This window comes from Thermobia domestica, chromosome 15 (genome assembly GCF_964235325.1).
Source record: "Thermobia domestica chromosome 15, izTheDome1.hap1.1, whole genome shotgun sequence".
Taxonomy (NCBI): domain Eukaryota; kingdom Metazoa; phylum Arthropoda; class Insecta; order Zygentoma; family Lepismatidae; genus Thermobia; species Thermobia domestica.
This window is the reverse complement of record NC_137468.1, coordinates 23,125,180-23,146,886: the sequence shown is the minus strand read 5'-3', so window position 1 is coordinate 23,146,886 and position 21,707 is coordinate 23,125,180. Positions and strand designations below refer to the sequence as shown.

The 21,707-nt window shown below is 35.0% G+C and overlaps 1 protein-coding gene across 1 annotated transcript in view; it reads right to left on the bottom strand.

Moving 5' to 3' along the window:
• Window positions 1-7,551: 7,551 nt before the first annotated feature.
• The window catches only part of LOC145672108 (pfs47 receptor-like), a 51,509-nt gene continuing 37,353 nt past the window's right edge, over window positions 7,552-21,707 (bottom strand). Inside the window, exons 2-4 of the mRNA XM_081741380.1 lie at window positions 17,400-17,593; window positions 12,512-12,658; window positions 7,552-7,790 (exon numbers count right to left, since the gene is read on the bottom strand). Coding sequence (XP_081597506.1) covers window positions 7,701-7,790; window positions 12,512-12,658; window positions 17,400-17,593 — 431 coding nt within the window. The 3' untranslated portion in view covers window positions 7,552-7,700. The remainder of the gene's footprint in view (window positions 7,791-12,511; window positions 12,659-17,399; window positions 17,594-21,707) is intronic.

The window sequence follows — 21,707 nt, the reverse complement described above, 5'->3', positions numbered from 1 at the left end:
GGTAAAGGTGAGGAGTGCCACCGAAAATAAGCGTTCAAAATTCCATTTCTTTCAGTAATTACCGTCTGATATCTTCGAGATTTTCATTTTCTTAACGCCTGCTCAGCAAGTGCGTACAAATTTATGTACCTGCAAACGTATAGCTCATTAAAACCATTCATGAGAAAAAACGCAACATATGCTAGGTGGTCACTACAAGCTAACATTGCTTCTGTTCCGCTTCAGGGTAGGTTGAAGCTGGAGAGTGCGAGATACTGACTCGCCCGTAAGGAGCAGGTGCATTAATGACTACAACTGTGGGCGTAAAAAAAGAGATGTACCAGAAATACGCACCAATATGTGCTAGTGGTCACTAGAAGCCAGCTTTGCTTAGTAATGGTCTATACCTTTTAACACTATTTCTATGTTCACAGACGACTTGTATATTTGGCGCCTGCTTAGGTAAGTTTCTTAAACAATATTATTTCTTTGGAGGTAACAAACTTTAAATAATTTACCTGAATATTTTCACAGGACCTCATACTCTTAATCTGCACCCGGTTTTAATTATAGAGGGAGTACAGGTGGCCATTAAATCTGAAAACAGTTAAAGAACTGAGAAAAATCATGTCACCTTAATGCAACCATTCTCAGCAAAATTTATTCAAGGATGTGCATTGTTTCTTTGATCCAGAATAACCGTCAGGATGGTTATAAGATAAAAAAAGAAGAAGGAGGAGGACCAAATGAATTTTTCTTACACTAATTCTTCAGGTAAGTATTAAATAAGACTTCAGAAAAGTGTACGACTTGACTGAGAGTCGAACCTGAGTCTCCGGCTTACTTTGTCAATACGTTAACTACTACTGTGCCATTTGGTTTCATGATCAATCAGGTATCAAGATCTTGTTTTATTGGACTGCATATTGACTTCAAGAGTGAGAAGGGATGTAGCTGGTGGGGAAATAGACTGGTGTAGCGTAGTGGTTAACGCACCAACATGGTAAACCGAAGAGCCATTGATTGGATGAAGTTGAGATTTTTTTCAGTTTGTGTTCCAAAGTTGGTGGTAGAATCCAAATTTAAAAGCTCTCCCATCTGCTGTAGTACAGTAAAACTTACCCGAAGATATGGATATTACAGATTTTCACACAGACATCCCAAATTTTAGAATTTCTTATGTGACAGGATCAATGAGATTAACGTTAAAAGCGTGACATACTAAAAATAATTCAAAATTTACCATTTTTCTTTTGCTTGTTTTTCATAAGTGAAAGGAGATAATGAAATGCAACTTACCACAGTCATAGATTATGTTCTACAACAAAAAATATGAACCTGAAGAATTTTCAGTGTTGATATCCATAGAAATTACAGTGTTTCCGGAATAACATTTCCCCAAAAGTCTAAGGCAGCGATTAGAGGAACGAACTCAACTGCATTTGATTACATATCATCTTGTCTTAGAATCCTGTGAACTACTTTTAAAATAATAGTTGTATTTACTTTGTAATAAACAAAATACTTTTAATATAGTTATTAAAATTTAAATAATAATGTTACAGTGAAACCTGCCTTCAACGGACCCTCTATTAAACGGAAAACTGTCTTAAACGGAAATATTTCACGGTCCCATGAATTTTGGAGTAAAAAAACATGTCAAAGTTCCTTCATTAAGCAGAAACTGTGTTATGCGGACAACGGAAAGCAAAATAATCCTTTAGCGGAAAATTCGGAGTTCCGGACTATAGCATTTAGAAAATTTTTGACATCTTATAAGAGGGCAAACATATACTTTACAATGTCTGCGATAAATTCTTCATTGTTTTCTTAAATCTTTCTGGACAGTGTTTTTCCCCAACCATTATTCATACACCCTCCATTCCAAAAGAAACCGAACTTTTGAAAACAAATAGTACCATCTGTTGTAATATTTTACCGGTAGATGGCGTAGTCCCTCATTGACAACTGGTATAAATGTCACGACATTTGGATGCACGGCAACAAAATTATTGCGTTTCAACTGTCAGAGTGTTGTGTACATCGGTCGGAAAATGAGTTTCAAACAACGAGCTGCAATTGAGTTTTGTGTTAAACTGGGTAAAACTTTTAGTGAAACGCACCAAATGCTACAAACTGCATATGGTGATGAGTGTCTATCCCGTACGCAAGTTTACGAGTGGTTCAGGCGATTCAAATCGGGTAGAGAGACGCTGGATGATGACGAAAGATCAGGCCGTCCCAGAACCGGATTATCGGAAGAAAACATCGAAAAAGTGCGTGAATTCATCAAACATAACGAAAAATCGTCGGTGAAAGTTATTGAAATGGAATTAGGCATTCCTCAAACAACCGCATATCGCATTTTGACCGAAGTTTTAGGCCTTAAGAAGGTTAATTCGCGGTTTGTACCACACAAACTCACCGAAGACCAAAAAGTTGATCGAATTGCGCATTGCAAAGATATCGTTAAAATTGCTCGGCAGGATCGAAACTTCTTGAAATCGATTGTAACTGGTGACGAGACGTGGTGTTTTGAATATGAGCCCGAAACAAAGCGGCAAAGTGCTGAATGGAGAGCGCCGGATGAAGGAACACCCAAAAAAAGTCGCTTGGTGAAGTCAAAAGTTAAGGTGATGCTGATTTGTTTTTACGATTCAAAAGGAATTATCCACAAAGAATTTGTTCAGCCCGGCCAGACAGTCACTGGAGAGTTTTACTTGGGCGTTATGAAGCGTTTGCTGGCAAGAATTCGTCGTATTCGGCCCGAATATCGCGAAATCGGCAGTTGGACTCTTTTGGACGATAATGCACCATCACATCGTTAGCGACTTGTAACTGAATTTTTGGTCAAAAATCACATTATTCGGTTGCATCATCCGCCCTATTCACCAGATCTCGCTCCGTGCGATTTCTATCTGTTCCCGAAACTGCATTTGGCGATGAAAGGAAAGTGGCACGCATCGATTGATGCCATTGAGAAGGCGACGATCGCCGTCCTAAAGACCATTCCAATAAAGGACATGGAGAAGTCGTTTGACAACTTGTTGGAGCGTGCAAATATGTGTATCGATGCAGAAGGGGAATACATTGATTAATAAAAATGATTTGTTCCAAAATGTACATTGCTTTTTTGTTTTTTTAAAACGTTCGGTTTCTTTTGGAATGGAGGGTGTATTCACACCACACAATTTTCGGCTATTCCTACGGAGCATGTCAGATGTCAGTCTTCTTTGAAGGTGTACTTCTGTTCCGATTATATAGCGACTGTCGACAGCCGACAAAAAACAAGGTTCTCAACAAAAAAAAAAAAAAAAAAAAAAAAAAAAAAAAAAAAAAGGAATAGAGGCAACAAAGAGGACTCATAATCTCTATCACGTGTCGTGAAGATAAGCAGTGAAGGATTCAGAGGACTTTCAGAATTCCAGAGAAAACATTTCTGTCCTGAAGTATACCGCGCTACGTTTTGGAAGAAATGCTTCATGGTCTGAAACAAAAATTCATGTGCAGAACATTTGAGAAAATTATGTCATTGTTTCTCATTTGCGCTTTCTGATATCCTCTCTCCCTTGCTCTCAGCAGCTATGGCTCTGAAATCTCATAACCATAGAGAAACAAAAAATTCCTTGATCTACCAATACTCAAAAATGTATAGTAATTTCCTGTTTATTGTTGTCCTAAACCTTCTTGTTTCTACGCCTGGTGAATCATCTTGCAATGCAACTTTTATCAATACACCTCTAAACTTACATTTTTGCATTAGTTCAGTAGCAGACATTATGGTTTGTAAAACAAGGATTGTGTTTGATCTTAATACCAGGGTAAAAATATTCATGCTAGTGAACGAGATATTTGAACGTAAAGCAAATCATGAAGATGTTCAATGTCGGTGAAACTCAGGTGTACGAGATTCTAAAGAAAAGAATGGAAATTTTGAACCGGTGAGAAAACTGCAGTAATGAAAAAATAAAGAGAGAACTTGCGAAAACTGAAAACCAAGACATTAATGAAATAGTGTGGGAGTTGTTTGTTAGTGTCAAACCGTAAAATTACCACATATCGGACTCTATTTTACAGGAATACACTAAACGGTACCTGAAAAACTGGGTAAAACTGAATTCAAAGCATCCAATAGATGATTAGAAAGTTTCCGCAAAAGACATCAGATAGTTTTTTTTTAACGAATTTTTTGATAAATCGTGTGATAGAAATAGTGAAACATTTGATGAATGGGTTGCTAAACTACCTTCCATAATCGGAAGACATGAAATTGAATTGAATTTTTTTTCTCAGGATAGGTCTACCTCTATTAAGCGGAAACCTGACTTTAACGGAAAATGTTACGAGTCCCGCTCGATTCCGCTAAAGACAGGTTTCACTGTATTTAAAATATAGTTCACAGTATTCCGAAACAACTGGCAACACTGTAATTTCTGTGGATGGCAATATTGAAAATTCTTCAGGTTCATATTTTCTGTTGTAGAATAACATCTATAACTGTATTAAGTTACATTTCATTATCTCCTTTCACTTATGAAAAACTGCAGAAGAAAAATGGTATATTTTGTATTATTTTTAGTATTTCAGGCTTTTCAAGTAACTATGCTACCCATTCCACAACACACTTTCCAGTTTTTAGTCCACGCGTCTCTGAAACGTATCTTTCAAGTAGTAGTTTTCTTTTTCCAATATAGCTCCCTCTTGGCTAAGCGGTTAGTGCACACGCCTTTGGCACGGGAGACCCGACTTCGATTTCCGGCGGGAGCTCGTGTGGTTTGGATCTTACGCAAAGTAGGTCCACGTCTTATATAGCCTTGCTGCTGCAAGGGACGCTAAACTCAAATCAAACTTTTTTTTTTCCATAATGGCATAGCGCTATTGGTTGTACACTTGCGTATTTCACATTATTTACCAGTAATTTCGAACGCGATGCTGTGACCTGATAGGTTCCTCCTCTCTATTACAGTAAACCAGACAAACTAATGGCTTAAGGATTTTAATTCCTTCCTCCCGCTTCAGCAAGATGAGATGGAAAATAAAGCATCTACTATATTAAAATGTACAAAAATCACGCGTGTCCTGAAAGGATATAAATAACTAACACTTTCTAATCAGAGTAATGCTCTTATTTATTGAAGCTAAAATAATGTGTAACAGTTTCAAAAACTTAACGTTGTGTTCATAAGACAGATACTCAGATGATTGAATGTCTGAGGAAGACAACGTTAAGTTGTTGAAACTGTAACACATTATTATAGTTTTAATAAATAAGAGCATTACTCTGGTCAGAAAGTGTTAGTTAATTGTCTAATAAATTCCAGAGTTGTAATGGATAGTGTGTGTTACAAAGAAGTGAGATTGAGCACTTGAAACTGTTTATGCCACTGACACAAACAAATATAAAGAGCTAACCGAACAACCTGATGTTTGCCGTTCATGTAATGGTTTTAAAAACACATTTCTTGTGGATCTATGACTACTCCCACGCTACCAACAATTGCACTTGTATCTTCTTTAGTTCTCACTGTTTCTCTGTGTTGCTTCTTCAAATAGGAAAGCGTGCCATGACATCATATATCGGCTACTTGTAAAACAGTCGCCAACATAAGTGCATACGTGAGCTCCTTCGTGGCTAAGTTGTTAGTTCCCACTTTGGCGCGGGAGACCTGGGTTCAATTGTCGGCGGGAGCTCACGTGGTTCGGATTCCACATTAATCAGTAGGTCCACATCTCATATAGCCTCGCTACTGAACGGGACGTTAAACTCAAAAACCAGACAAGTGCATAGGTTTCCTACAGAATACTTTTTTTTTTTTTTTTTTTTTTTTTTTTTTTTTTTTTGAACTGGTATACCAGTTTTGCAGTTTCGAGTACAGTTATCTTTTGACATAGAAAACTTGTAATTGTATGTTATGTTATTGAAACCTGAACTTAAAATAATAATTGGAGCGCGATGGCTTAGTGATAGAGCGCTCACCTCTAGAACATGGGCGTCTCTGTTATGTTAAAATTTGGGGGACGACTACAATGTTAGTTGACCTCAACTAAATTTAAATCAGATTAGAAATCCAGTTAAATTAAGAGCTAACTGGATCGTCCATCTACCTCTATCAATACAATTCATCCTAATTTTCTTCCATTACTGGTAGGCCACTTACTACAAAGTTAAGTTTCCATGCAATATGATCCTTAGGTAACTTCTTCGCCCTGTTATAGGAATTATAATTTTAATACTACCCATTAATTTAATCTTTCCCTACCTACCTTTTTGCCTTTCACCATATCTTCTACCACGTCATTCGGAGTACAATTTCATCTTCAACAATATCCCAATATCTTTTTAATTATTTCCAATTTTATTCTTTTACTCCATTATTCCTAATGCCACTCATTGGTTTATCGTTCATCTGAAAATCAAGTTTTACGTTCATCTGAAAATACAACTTTCGAGGAACTCAACTATTTTATTGTCGTCTTTTCGTAATGACACGTTTCTATTTCATACAACGTAATACTTTTCACTTGAATCCTTTCCGAAACTCTTCATTCAGTGTTTCAAATAGTATTTTTCTCGTTATTCTCATTAGAATCATCTTGAAGATTTTTCACCATTTCTTTCGTTGCTTCCTATTTAACGTTCGCATTTCATATCTTCGTTATTAATATAGGTATTGAGAAATAGGCACCTATTCTGCTTTCTTGCTCATATCTGTAATTATCACAGTCTCTGTCAACCCAGCCACCACTTCTTTTAATTTTTTTCATAACTATTTTCATCATATATTATTTTTTTTTTAGGCCTTTCGTTATGTTTTCTAGCAGCATATTAATTTTGAATTTAGATTTCGGAGGAACAATTACTTCGTCTCAAAATAGATATATTTGTTCTTTTCTTGTCAAACTCTTCTTCGCTATCTTATAGGTGGTAAATTATGTTACTGGGAGGAAAAATATTTGTCGAAATCAAGCCATTATTTCTAGCTTTCTAAGACTAGAGTATTTCCCAATACAGAAAATCATCACTATGGGGCTGGAATCTAGCACTAAGCGCGCTATCATTAATTTGTACAGAGTATTCACATGTCCAATAAGACACTCTTGCCGTCTACTGGAGCTTGCCACTTAGTATTTTTTGGATCAAAAAATCCAATATATTTTAATCAAAAATTTTCTTGTACGCCTTATATCTGGAGAACTACATATAGTGTAGCCAGACCCAAACAATCACTTAACTCAGTATGATGTGCTCATTTCGTAGAAAATATGAAAACTCGATTTAGGGGCCGTTCAAAAATTTTGTGGCCTCTGATCGAAAAACTAATTATTGACCAAGATCGCTTTTTTTTTTCTTTTCTTTTTTTTTAATCATTCCTTCAATTCCTGTTTAAGAAGCTCTGGAATCACGTCACAATATTAGATAAACACCGAAAGTACGGTTTCTCAACTGGGGCTCTGTACCACTTATCTACAGGTAATAAACACAATTAATGAATATTTGAAATTCACGCTTTCTTTGAAAGACTGGTGTTTAAAAAAAATGAAGATAAAAGGTAAAAATTTTAAGAAGGAAATTTAAAACTTTTATTTACTTATAAAAAGTACATTATTTCTTAACTATGCTTTACTTCAAGTAATAACTTTTTTTTTCTTTCTTTAAAGTTACAACACAAGAAAAATGAATGAAAACTATTGATCTTCTTTCAGTCGTTACATACCATACTTCACATTTCCAGTACTAGAACTTCATATTCACTTAATGCAATTTCTTGTCCTCCAAATGGAATGTACAGAACGCGATGGCTAGGATGAACCTATAAATAAATATGCTAAATGTTTTTATATATTATTAGACATTTCTGATAACAGAGTTGTTAGAAACCTGGTGAGTAAGAAATTTCATTTTTGATCTGACTGGACGGGGAGAGCTATACTATATCATCCTCAGTGATGTCATCAAAAATGATAAGTATATGTATTCGCTTGCTGCTTTGCGATGGGGCATTGGTTAATCAATTCTGTGGCTTATTCTGGCCTAGCAGCGCAGTTGATGGAAACGTTATTTTCTCCCGGATACAAGATAAGGTCTTTTGATCTCTTTATTCAATATGTGTCCTATACAGGGTTCCTAGTGATCTGGAGAAATCTATTTCCCTGACTTTTTCTGACCTTTGCCAAGACTGATTCATGACAGGTGTCGGATGACGTTGAGACAGTGGGTGTTATTCTATTTTTTTTAACAACCGTTTCTATATATATATATACATATACATACATATATATATATATATATATATATATATAAAAAGATAGATAGATATAAATAGAGAGAGAGAGAGAGTAGATGGATAAGCATGTAGATAGATCTAACTCTCTTAGGAAACAACCCATAGACAAAAGTAACTTTTTTACTGGATACCACAAATTACAACTAGAGATTACACAGCATCCTAATACAAGGTAGTGTGACGATATTAGGTAACACTACGAATATCTTGGGAACGAATTTTCCAAGGTAGATGATTGTCAAAAAGCATTGGGAAGATCTTAATCCAGCAATGGATCAACAATTGTTGATAATGGTATGTATGCATTTGAAATATAAATAACCCTCACTACTACACTCATGTGATCCCAGTTCTCATTCGAGATATTTGAAATTAAGAAATAAACGCGTATACGTTGTTCTGAGAGATCATGGGCCTTATGCAGAGTCGTTTTGACGTATGATTAGCGTCATACTAAAGGCCTGACTACTGCAATAAACATATGTTAGTCGAACTCTTTAGTATGGTACCGGTGTCAGAGCGACTCTGCATAAGGCCCCATATGTTTAATCCTGTAGCTGTAAGAATTTCTGAAAAAGATAGTTAAACTAAAATTTACTGTTCCTGCTCATAACTGGGTAACATTTACTGTTATGTCTGGGTATAACAAACGGTTCTACGAACTCGAAATATTTTAACCGGTTCAAGCGAACCTTCTGAATAGCACCACTAAGTTGACATATGAATAAGGAATAAATACCGGTGACTGTTTATATATGAGAACATTTATTTTATAGAGACAAATAATAATCAATTGCTCATACGTACATTCCACTTATTACCCATAAAAATCTGAGCAACGTTCCATACTGTGATAATGAATATCTACTTACAAACGTATGACAATTAATTACTCTGAAGATACGATACTTCTTATACATTCATTTAGTTGATAATGGTTGGCTAAGCTGAAATTGGTGTGTAATTAATGTTAGAAAAAATATATTTTATAAAATTTCCCTGATTTCCATTCTTTCTCCCTGAGCTCCCCTGACATGCTCTATTTTCCCTGACTTTCCTGAGCAGTAGGAATCCTGCTATAATTACCTCTAACAATTACATCACATAACACATATTGAAAAAAATATTTATTTATTTATTTAATTATTTATTAATGTACAATGAACAAAAGATAACGAACAAACTAGCAGTTGATTCTAAGAGAAAATATCGTGAAATGTCAAGACATTTCGTGAAAATTTCGTTGGGATGAACTGCACCTGAAACTTGAGTTCGTAAAATATTAATCATTGACTGTAGTGATTTTTCTTTATGTTAGTTTGGAAATCGAAGTAAACACAAATTTGTAATACTATTATTGCAGTCGTTAACCAATATTAACACTTTTTCACTCATTTATGGTTTTAAAAAAATCCTCCATTTTCTCAACTTTCAATAATTTTAATACATATCAAGGTCTTTTTAGGGAAAACGCTAATTTATTAACCTGTGATATACATATATCTATCACGACCAAAATTCCTCAAATTGTCTATTTCAGACAAAATGCTTGATTGTCCTTCTCCACTAGTCGTAAACAGGCTTATATCATCCTATGTAAAAAGTAGCATCACGTGATAACACGATGTAATTCCAGTGTAAGTTATGAAAGTGCAATAACAGAAACATCAATTGTAATGAAAAGCTAAGACCACTTTTTGCACAGAAAATTCCATTTACGACAGCAAATGCACCTTACCTAAATCACTAATTTACTATTTTAATGTTTTTATATGATATTACAGGTCTTTCAAGATGTGAAATTCTTCAATGTATGAGGCTGAAATATTTTTCCAGTCCCTCCGAATACGGTTCAGAAATTAAAATGACGACATCTCCTTTCTTTTCCTGTAGTACAGTTACATATTGGTATCTATTGGTTTCAAATTATTCATTACATCCACTGGAGTTTACAGCATCTCAGCCTTCGACAGACTTTTTGCGTAGAATGATAAAGGATAGCACAGATAAAAGTACCTCGTGTAAGAATAAAGGAGATGCAGTAAAATTACAGAAATGAAGAGCTGAAATGGACTTACCATTTATTTACAATGAAAAATAGAGAAAAATACATTTGTAGAAGATGTTGAACGTGACCTCCTGCGATATCAATACACAGCTCTGCACGTGTAAGCATATTCAGATACACCTGGCCTAAAGTTCGGATATTGATGATGGCAACGTCATGGCTAATGTTATCCTCTATCCGGATACTTGAACCCCAAAATTTCGGGATTTTCCTTAATCGAGCCCTTTTCACATATGCTTCCACAATTTCAATTCTTTCTTCTATCGAGAAAGTCGTTTTGCTGACCGCAAAGAGAAACGTTTAACTTCACTCATGAAATAAATTAAAATGCTGACCGAAGAATGCTAACAATCGATAGGTTTTGTATGTCCATTGTTGTATATTATCGATTGTTGAAGAAAAAACAATCGATAATTGCATAAACTGTCCATTGTTGTAGCCGTTTACTCAATTTCAGAAGTCGAAATATTGAATTTGCATTCAAAGGGAATGCAAGCTACTTTTAACTGCGCCACCCTGAAGCCTATTTACTACTACTGAAGAATGATAATGGACTATTTTATGCGAAATATTTAGACCATTTGGTAAGTGTTAATCGTCATAAGGACATGAGACAGGTTAATAAACTATGTTATAGTCTGAGATTGGAGTCCCGGTTTTTCTCTTACAAAATCTGGCAACTCTTCTTTCAACGTGCCTCTCTTTCCTTCCAAGAAAAAAAGAGTATGACTGACAAGAAAAATGGGAGGGGATAGAGAGGAGGAAGAAAGAAACGGGGAAAGAAAGAAGCAGCCAAAGAAAGAAAGGTTCTTTTTTGAATATCAATACTTGCACACCTATCATAATTGTCTTCTTTCTTAATTTAACGTCCCACTATTATGCACCGAGACTAAGAAAGATGGTGATAATGAAATGAATGAAAATGGTGAAATGACGAAAGTGGGAGAACCCGAGAAAATTTCACCCACAACAGTTCGTCGTGTTTGTCCATAACAAAGCCCACTTGGTGGCAGCTGCGATCGAACAAGGGACCTACGCGCCAGAAGTGAGCGCTCTACTATTGAACCACCACGGTTTCATCTACCACGCGTGTTAACATAATTTTTTCTCTGTAAAGCATTAATTAGGTGCCCTTTATTTTACAAGTTCTGTTTAATTTCAGTTCTGTACCACGAGTTATAAATATATTCGAAACGACCTATTATTTTAAAAGTCAATTGAGGGTAGTCATGTAAATATATTATAGGTATCTATTTACTATTATTTTTGGTCGTGTTTTCATATACCATGCTTGCTTTATGCTCGAGGCCACGAGTGTGGCACATAAGTGTTCGGCAAATCATATAACAGTTTGAATCCAGTTGGGGTCCATAAAAATAGTTCAAATGAAAATAAAAAGCGTTTATAATAATAATAATTGAATTTCTTTATACTTAAAATTGATTGAAAATCAAAATTCTTATATTCTCGCTGTTAGTCGAGAGAGCTGTCCACTTATTATCGACAATGCTGCACACAATGTAATGAAGGCTACATTCCAAACCATGTTCGAAATATGCAGTGTGAGATACGATACGTTTCTCAATGTGTCAGCTGCTATTTCGAATGTAGTTGCGATGTATGTATTTATTCACTTATAATTTCAATGTATACGTTTTACAGTATAGGGTTTAACTACCAATAGAACGAAAAAATGAAGAATGTTAACGTTTATTACTTTATTAACTTTTACTTAAGCAAGACATTTCATACATTTCAGCTCTATTGTTACTTTTTGCCGTCCCTATACGGATTTCTCCGTCTGGCAACTCCTACAGCACTTGTCGCTAACGCATCACACTCTCGGCCTCCATTAGCAAAAAATAAAACCACATGGTATAATCATTATTTCTTTATAATTTATTTTAAATGTACTGTACCTCCATTAGCAAAAAAATAAAACCACATGGTATAATCATTATTTTTTATAATTTATTTTAAATGTACTGTACTAAGACTTAGAGAAAATCTTAGTACAGTATATTTAAAATAAATTATAAAGAAATAATGATAATACCATGTGGTTTTATTTTTTGCTAATGGAGGCCGAGAATGTGATGCGTGAAGTTACTTAACTTATATATGAAAGAGTTACTAGTAATGGATAATTTTAAAAGTAATATATTTTCTACATACTTACTTTACCCACAGTTAGTGAGCCTTTATAAAACGCTCTTCCAACATACAATTTCTCACCGCTGCGAGTACGTCCAGCATCAGTTGCCCACCTTGGAATGGATCCGTTAGAGCATTGCTGCCATTTAACCGTTCCATTATGAGTCAGAACCTTCATTAAAGACAATAAACAAAGGCATACAATATTTCTTAGATGAAATTTCCTATCGTAATTTATAGACATAACACGTCTTCATACTCAGTACTGTTTTATTTCAAACATATTCTCTGATATTTCAACTACTCGAAATGATTTTGTCTTAATTTATTACCTTTGCAATAGTGGCAGATCAGTCTTATTAGCAATTTGAAATAACTATATAGGTCTATTAAATGGATCACCAGAGAATTAGATTATATATCACACGGATCATCAAGAGAGACTTAGAATAATTATGATCAGCGATATATTAAATGAATTACTAAGACAGGATACATATTAAAGAAATACATATTAAATGGTTTATGAAAAAAGTGTTAAAATACATATTACATAGATCAACAAGAGAGAGTTAGCATACATATTTCATAGATCATCAAGAAAGTTAGAATACATATGATGCGGATCATCAAGAGAGAGTTAAAATACATTAAATTGATCATCAAAAGAGAGTTAGAATACATATGATTTGGATCATCAAGAGTTAAAATAATATTAAATTATCATCAAAAGAGATTTAGAATACATATTAAATTATCATCAAAAGAAATTTAGAATAAATATGATGAGGATCATCAAGAAAGAGTTAAAATAAATATTGATCGTGAAAAGAGAGAATACGTATGATGTGGTCATCAAGAGAATAAAAATACATACTAAATTGATCATCAAAAGAGAGTTAGAAAACATATGATGTGGATCATCAAGAGTAAGTTAAAATACATATCATCAAAAGAAAGAATACATATGATGTGGATCATCAAGAGAGAGTTAAAATACATATTAAATTGATCATAAAAAATTTAGAATACATATTAAATTATCATCAAAAGAGATTTAGAATATATATGATGGGAATCATCAAGAGAGAGTTAAAATACATATTAAATTATCATCAAAATAGACTTATACTACATATGATGTGGATCATCTATCATCAAAAGAGAGAATACGGTACATAGGATGTGGATCATCAAGAGAAAGTCAAATACATAATAAATTGATCATCAAAAGAGAGTTAGAATACATATGATGGGGATCATTAAGAGAGAGTTAAATGCATGTTAAATTATCATCAAAAGAAAGTTAGAATACATATTAAATTATCATCGAAAGAGATTTAGAATACATATGATGGGGATCACATCATCAAAAGAGAGTTAAAATACATAGGATGAGGATTGTCAAGAAACAGTTAAAATACATATTAAAATACCATCAAAAGAAAGAACGTATAGAAAGAACGTATATGATGTGAATCGTCAAGAGAGAGTTAAATACATATTAAGTTGATCTTCAAAAGAGATTTAGAATACATATGATGTGGATCATCAGGAGAGAGTTAATACTAGAAGCACCAAGCGGTTTTTCAGACCGCTTCCAGATAAACGTATTGTCCGTTTTCATTAATTTTTATCGATTAGTCGCTCATACTCATGGACTTTTGTTTACTTGTTATTCAACGTATTTACAACGATTTTGAATAAAAAATTATGTAAGTTGAAGGAGTTTCAGCTTCATATATCTAAAAGCACCAAGCGGCTTTTTAGACCGAATAATGTTAAGGGATGGGAAAATGAATGAAATTACTGTTGGTTATCGTGTTAATTTGTGGGTGACGGAAAAGGATTTTTTCATACAATATTAAGTACATTTTACATAGAGGAAACTAAGTGGCTGCAGTATCAATTATATAACTTAATTTTAATTTGTTTTCTTTGTTCACATTTTTTATCACAAATGAGTTTCAAAAACTCAGTGTTATAGCTTACTTCCTCCTTTCCTATTTGTGTTATCAAAACACTAAAATGGGGCTTTGAGATTGGTTTCCTTGATCTCTCGTATATCATGCTCTAGAAAGTTACTTTATTCCTCTTACTAGGTAATTTTATACATCTTACACGCTGTGATTAAATATAGGCTTAGTGCTTGAGACTACTTATTTCTGTAGTGAAGGACTATCATCGTGAGTGTTTGATTTAATTAGTGTTCTGTTGAAATGAGGCCCTTAGAATATTTTCTCACACTTCAGGACCTGGAACAACAGGAGTCTGAATCTGAAGATTAGAAGATTATCAGGTAAAAACAGCGAACATTCCAATCAAGAGAGTTAGAATACATACGATGTGGATCATCGAGAGAGAGCTAAAATACATATTAAATTATCATCAAATTGGAGTTAGAATACATATTAAATGGATCATCAAGACAGAGAATGCATATTTAATGGATCATAGAAACAGAGTTAGAATATGAAGTGGATCATAAAGAGAGATAGTTAGAATACATATTAAATGGATCATCAAGAGAGAACTGGAATACAGATTATATGGATCACCAATAGAGAACAAATGTTGCATAGATCATGAAGAGAGAGTTAGAATAGAATGGATTATGAAAAGAGAGACAAGCATAAAGTCTCACAACCAAATTACCACAAACATTCTACAGACAGATGAAAACTAGGATTTGGACTCATGCTATACCTTTCATCGACAGCCCAGTAGAGAATTCCGATGCCTGCTGTGCCTTTGCACTTCTGAAACACTTTCTTTTTGCAAGGTGCACACAGTTTGCGGCCTCTGGAAAGTGTCCCAACAGGAATGTATTACTACAATGCCCTGTGTATAGGTGAAAAGAAGTCTTTCCCAGTAGAACATAACCAATGACGGAAGATTGGACTTTCATAGGATTAAAGTCTTCAAAGTCATATATATATATATATATATATCGTGATGTGGTGTCAAAAATATCAATTTGACAACTCTAAAGCTATTTCTCGCGGTATGTTTTGGCAGTCTGTTAGAGCGAAATTGCACACAATGCCCTGCTCTTTCTCTCTCGAATTTTGGTTACTTGTTTTCTAAAGGCTGAATACCGGATCAATAAACAGAAGTAAATTTACGATGAAAGAATTCATCATCATCATCACCATCATAGGTATTCTGCCATTATTGGCAGGCATTTGCCGCAACTGAGAAACTTCCATACTCCACGGCCTTCCGCTAAGTTCGTCTTCACGTACAATTTTCTGTTTTGATGTCGTCCATTAACTGTAGTTTTCTTCGATTCTTCCTCTCTTTTCTGCTACCATACCTTCTAACACGTCTCTCATGATACAGTTCCTTCTTAGCCAGTGTCCCAACCGGTTTCTCTTTTTCTTCTTAATAATATCTAAAATTGTTCTTTTCTCCTCCATCATTTCTAACACCTTCTCATTCGTTTTAAGCTCGACCAAGCTAATTCTCTCCATTCTTCTCCATACCTACATTTCGGAAGTTTCCATATGAAAGAATTGGTGAAATGAAAATACAGGTAAGGAAGCAGGAGAATCCCAAGAAAGAAGAATTCACAGACAAAATGTCGACTGCAAGCAGATATGAACTACGACCAGGGGCGGATCCAGGACCGACTTCTGGGGGGGGGGGGCGGTGGGTTGTCATACTGCTACTTTTAAGGGCTCTAAACTTTGGGATGGGTTTTATTTATATATATAAAATAAGAAAGTTTCCTCTTCTGGGGGAGCGGTCGCCCCGATCGCCCCCCTGGATCCGCCCCTGACTACGACCACACCAAAGGCTCTTCGTAAACTGACAAATATTAAAAGTGGTTAAAGAAATCAAGAGACTCTGCAAAAGGCAGTAAAGGAGATCGCGATAAATATACTTTTATGAGTGAATGAAATATTGACAGTTGCAGTTAAAATCACCGTTCCCCGTACTGACTCCATTAACGAGCTCGGCCACAATAACCGCTCGAGCTATGTATGAAAGACAAAATGGAAATAAAAAATTCGCCTTCGTTCGAGTTATCATATGGAGTCAAGGACGGGCAAACTAAGACTATACATTATGGGATAAATCCTAGGAAATATCTTACGAATTTTCCTAGAGCCAAATTTCAACGTGCATGGCATCAGATGTTATGCCATTTCCTATGTTCTAAACAATCCTATGAGATTTCTCCTGCTTAGATCACGCTCCATTTCGTAAGAAAGAAAAAAAAACGTAAGATTTCAATTTAAGCGACATCAGGTAGGAGAAAATAAAAACAATTTTTTCTGGCCGAGTATGCGTTGTGAGTCCTGGTACCTCTTCGGAGGATGTGAAACAAGTTTCATCATCTTAGGCGATCATATGTGGGTAAAAGAGCAAAAATACTTGACAAAATGAAGAATGGTGCAGGGACTGATAAAGTATGTTTTGCTAATTTATCTTCTGATTTTTATGCTTTTTATTTTCAGAGGAGTGCAATTTAACAATATAGCGCCTGGTATCAATATCAGTAGGATGCACAACTTCATTTGGTCAGACACGAAAACTCTTCACGTGTATCGCGCAAAAGGGTAGGATTTCCTATGAGATATGTCGTAACATTTTTCCTAAAGATATTTCCTAGGATTTATCTCATAGAATATAGCGGGCCTAACTAGGGGTAAAACTGGATCTGAAAAGGTAGGGAGATGCATCACGTCACGCCGTCCCCCGTGCCTATCTTTGTCCAATTGTAACATCTTTTAGGAAGCGGAGGGACGCCATAAATATTTTTGGAAGTGGTGGTATGACGTACCTCCGCGTTCCCTCTCACTTTTACCCCTGAGTCTAACAGAACAATCTTGTAAGTCACACTTGCATGATACTAATATGACAAAAGACAGGCAAGAAGGATAAGATATTAAGAACAATACTCTTACCTCATATTCAAATTTGGGGTGTTCTTTTCCACCCCAACAGACGAAAGCGCCACCTTTATTGGGAACCACTTTAGCAGGCAGAAGATCTCCTTCATGATGAGCTCTTCCAACGTAGATAGGACTGTTGTCACAATCAACTCCGGCCTTGACAGCATTGGGTGGTACACTCCCTCGAGAAGCTCTCGTCCACCAGCCTTTAATGGAAGAAAAAATATATAAGCTCTCTGTATTTGTATATTAAAAATATTTTCACGTCAGTGTTTAATGTATTTGAATTTTGAATCCAAAATTAGATCTTCATTTAATAAAATTGGTATTATATCATTCACAATATAAGGTAATTATAATATTTTATTATTTTAATTACCATGAAAAATGTTCAGGGGAAAAAATGAAATTTGTTTCCCGAAAGTTTTTTTTTTTAATTTTTATTTTGATTCTAGAAGATGCACCAATAAAGTAACCGAACTTTTACAAAAGCAGCCTACTCCCTTAAAAATGATGCAATAATATGACAACACTGGAAATACCTTTGTGTAAGCTTCCCATTAGCGGTTTGATGCAGTTTGTATCTGGGTAAACCCGCGACAAATGCATGTAGTATGAAGTCGTCATACGAAACACGCACATCGAAATAGAACATGATTCTTAAAAAAAAAAAAAAAAAAAAAAAAAAAAAAAAAAAAAACTTTGTTACTAATTACCGAAACGTTGCCGATAGTGATGTAGGATTGTCAAGAACCCAGGTATATCAATGGTTACAACCGTTTCAAATATGGACACGAAAATGTTGAGGATAATTCCAGGCCGGAACTCCATTGAGCAGCAAGGAATGAGGAAAATATGGAGAATAATCGTGCAATGGTGAGCGCTGATAGACATGTAGCCATGCATCGCCTGTCAACCATGCTTCAGACAAAGAAAGGTTTAGATTAATTTTAAGCAAGGACTTGAAAATCAGGAGTTATTCATGTAATTATTGTTTGCGAAATAACTCTAATTTTTGACAGAACAGCAAATGTATTTGAGGATTTGGTGGCTACTGCAGTACGTGACAGCAACTTTCTAAAGTGTATCACAGCCGGCGACGAAACTTGGTTTATAACAGTTTCGTAGGGCGACTTCACACAACATGTATTTGTTGCGCACTTACCTGTATAGAAACAAACAGCATCACGTCGGTTCAAACAGGCATTTAGATAAAGGTCTTTCCAGTGTTGTTACACTATAGACTATGGAAACATTGTTAAGGGATTTGTCCGATTTTGTAAACGTTCAATTACTTTATACGCACACGTCGTATTTATAGCATTTTCTACAAGTGGGATCATAAAAGAACTTACTATATATTTTCGAATCCAATACAACACCCTATTTTTTAACAAATATTATAAAGAAAAAAATAGCCATAGCACATACATGGTTTATTTTTAGAATTTACTATACAATTACACTAAAACTCAAATCAGATACAGGTAACCTTTAATCTTCCTTACTGGAAGGTGCCACTGAATCTGCAAACATTCAAAGCTAAAGCGACCCAGACGAGGAAAATATGTTCAGTAAAGAAAAACTCCACGTCATATGTCGCGAAAGCATTCAAAATTTTTGAGCACGAAATTGTGAAAAAAAAAATCTTGGATTCAGAAATATACGGGATTTCGTTGTAAGATATGTAGCTTTATCAATTATCTATTATTCTGAAAAAATATTATTATTATAACACTCTCGTGGCTATGTGGCTAGCGTACGCGCCGTTGGCATGTGAGATCCTGGTTCAATCCCCGGAGGGACCTAATCTATTTCGAATTCCCCGTTAAGAGGGAGAAGGAGTGCGCCACAGCGGCCGGAATATTGGTGTTCAATTTAACATGGGGTCTCAACCATTTTTTAGGCAAATCACGGTTTCATTTCGTTCTTTCGCAAAAATGTCTCAGTAGCGCACTAAATATGATGCATCTCATTTTAAAGGTGCAATTTGAGCGCTGTGCGTGATATTTTCTTCTTATAAATACAGATAATTATAATCCAAATTCCCATAAGAAAATGATCAAAATCAGACGGAAAAGTCTTCTGTTTTTTTACAGTAAGGAAAAGAGCTAAAAACTCCGGACTTTTTTGAGAATGGTGTACAATCTTTGTATTTGTGCGCTACTGTACTATTTTTTCGCTGTTTCCAAAGACATCCATTTCACAATCGATTAGAAATTATATCCTTCATAATTGAATCTACAGAAATCTGAAATCAGATTTTTTCGTGTTCACGTACTTGGCCGTATAACTGCTAGATGGCACTATAGTCATTCCTCATCCCACTTTCCTTCTCAGCGGGAGCCAGTCCTTTTGCAAATCTACTTTGAACTTCTTAACAGGGGCGGGAGGAAGGAAATCATTGTGAAGAACGGGAACTTCAAACACGAGGAATGGCAAAATTTATGACCTCTTTGGTTGATGGTTTCTGTTTCAGCAGTACAGTGTGTTTGTAGATGGTTTCTGTGAGAAGTAATTTGTGTTTGTAGCGATAAAGTCCTTTCGACAAAAATTTGTGAAGGAGAAGCCGAACCAAAGTCTTCGTTTATCTATTCCAAGAAAGAAATGAAAACTTCCTGCAGGACTAAGAATATACATGCAAGAGAAAAAATAAGATACATTATTATAATCATTAGGATAGATTAATTCCCGAAATATTCTTTGTTTACCTGTCAAAAAATCAAGAATAATGTGGTATAAAGCTCTTTCATCAGCTTCCATCGTACAACATACTAGACACACACATTTATATACATACATACATGTATATATATATATATATATATATATATATATATATATATATATATATATATATATATATATATATAGTGGCGGATCCAGGATATGATCAAGGGAGGAGCTAAACCATAGTTTGCCTCTTTATCCAGAGTAAACAGGATTGAAGCCCATTTTATCCAGTGTATACCTGAGCGTCAAGGGGGGGGGGGGGCTATAGCCTCTATAGCCACCCTTGGATCCGCGCCTGTATATGTATACTATTTACAGTGCCGGAGTTACGTGTAAGCTAAACAAGCTATAGCTTAGGGCCCCGCTCTCTTGGGGGCCCCAAAATCTAAAGAAAAACTGGATTTCTAAAATATAAGAAAATTTAAAAAAATAAAATAAAATTTATATATACGTAGCAACAGTGCTTCCTGCTGTGTAGCCTACGTTCGTGTAATTAATAGGGCTCCTTCTACCAGTCTGCTTCCTAAATTATCTCTAGTTTCTTCATTGCTCTATGTAGGTTGCCTATGTTCATCTGGACACATAAAGGACCCCATTACCTTCAACAGCTTGGGGCCCCACTAAACCTAAATCCGACTCTGACTATTTATGCATGTTTGCTCCCTATTTTTTCGAAGCAGTGTTTCTTTGATATTGCTTCCAATTCCGGCAGGTTTTACCAAGGGGGGAAGAGTCCTTACTCATTCCAGGCATTCAAACTAGGGACTGGACTACTTGCTTCCAACATTCTGTCCCCCATGTTTCCCGGTCTGAATCAATTGTCTAAAGCCCATAAAACATTCAAATTCATATGTAGATGTTGCTCATCAGTGTGTCGACACCTAAATATTTCTCAATCAACGGTAGGGGTGTTTGGTATCCTCAATCTGTCTCCCTCTTATTAGCGGAGCGGTAGTAATATTCGGTAGTAATTCTTAAAAAAAAAAAAAAGCTTTTTAATGTATGTAGTAACGCATAGGAAACTAAATTTTAATATACCCTAGTAGTATAGAAACGTACCATACGGTACCTTACCAAAATAAACACCCTATGCCAAGGACGCAAACATTAACAATAATAAAAAAAGATAATAATAAACATTTTAAAGACATTCTTTCATTAATCAAGTCGCACTTAAAAGTTAAAAAAAAAAATGTTTATGCGTGACTAAAAAAAAAAGGGATGCGCTCTCATATAGGCTTACAGTTACTTTATAAATTCTTAAAATGACGCGCTCCATCCTTTTTATTTAGTCTTGCATAAACAAAATTATTTTTAACTTTTTAGTGGGAATTTATTAACAAAAGAATGTCTTTAAAAGGTGTCTTATCATTTTTTTTAATTCGTTGGACACCTTTTCCAAATCCTAAAGTGATATGCAACCAGGGATACCGGGGCTGGTTAAAGGCTTGTATTTATTTTAGGATAAGGAAGTTGAAAATAAAAACATTAAAATTTGCTTTTAAAATAAATAGATATATTGCAAAGTATGAAAGTAAGAATGGAATATTGTCACCGGACTTACATCGCTCTGCAACAGTTCTTAGT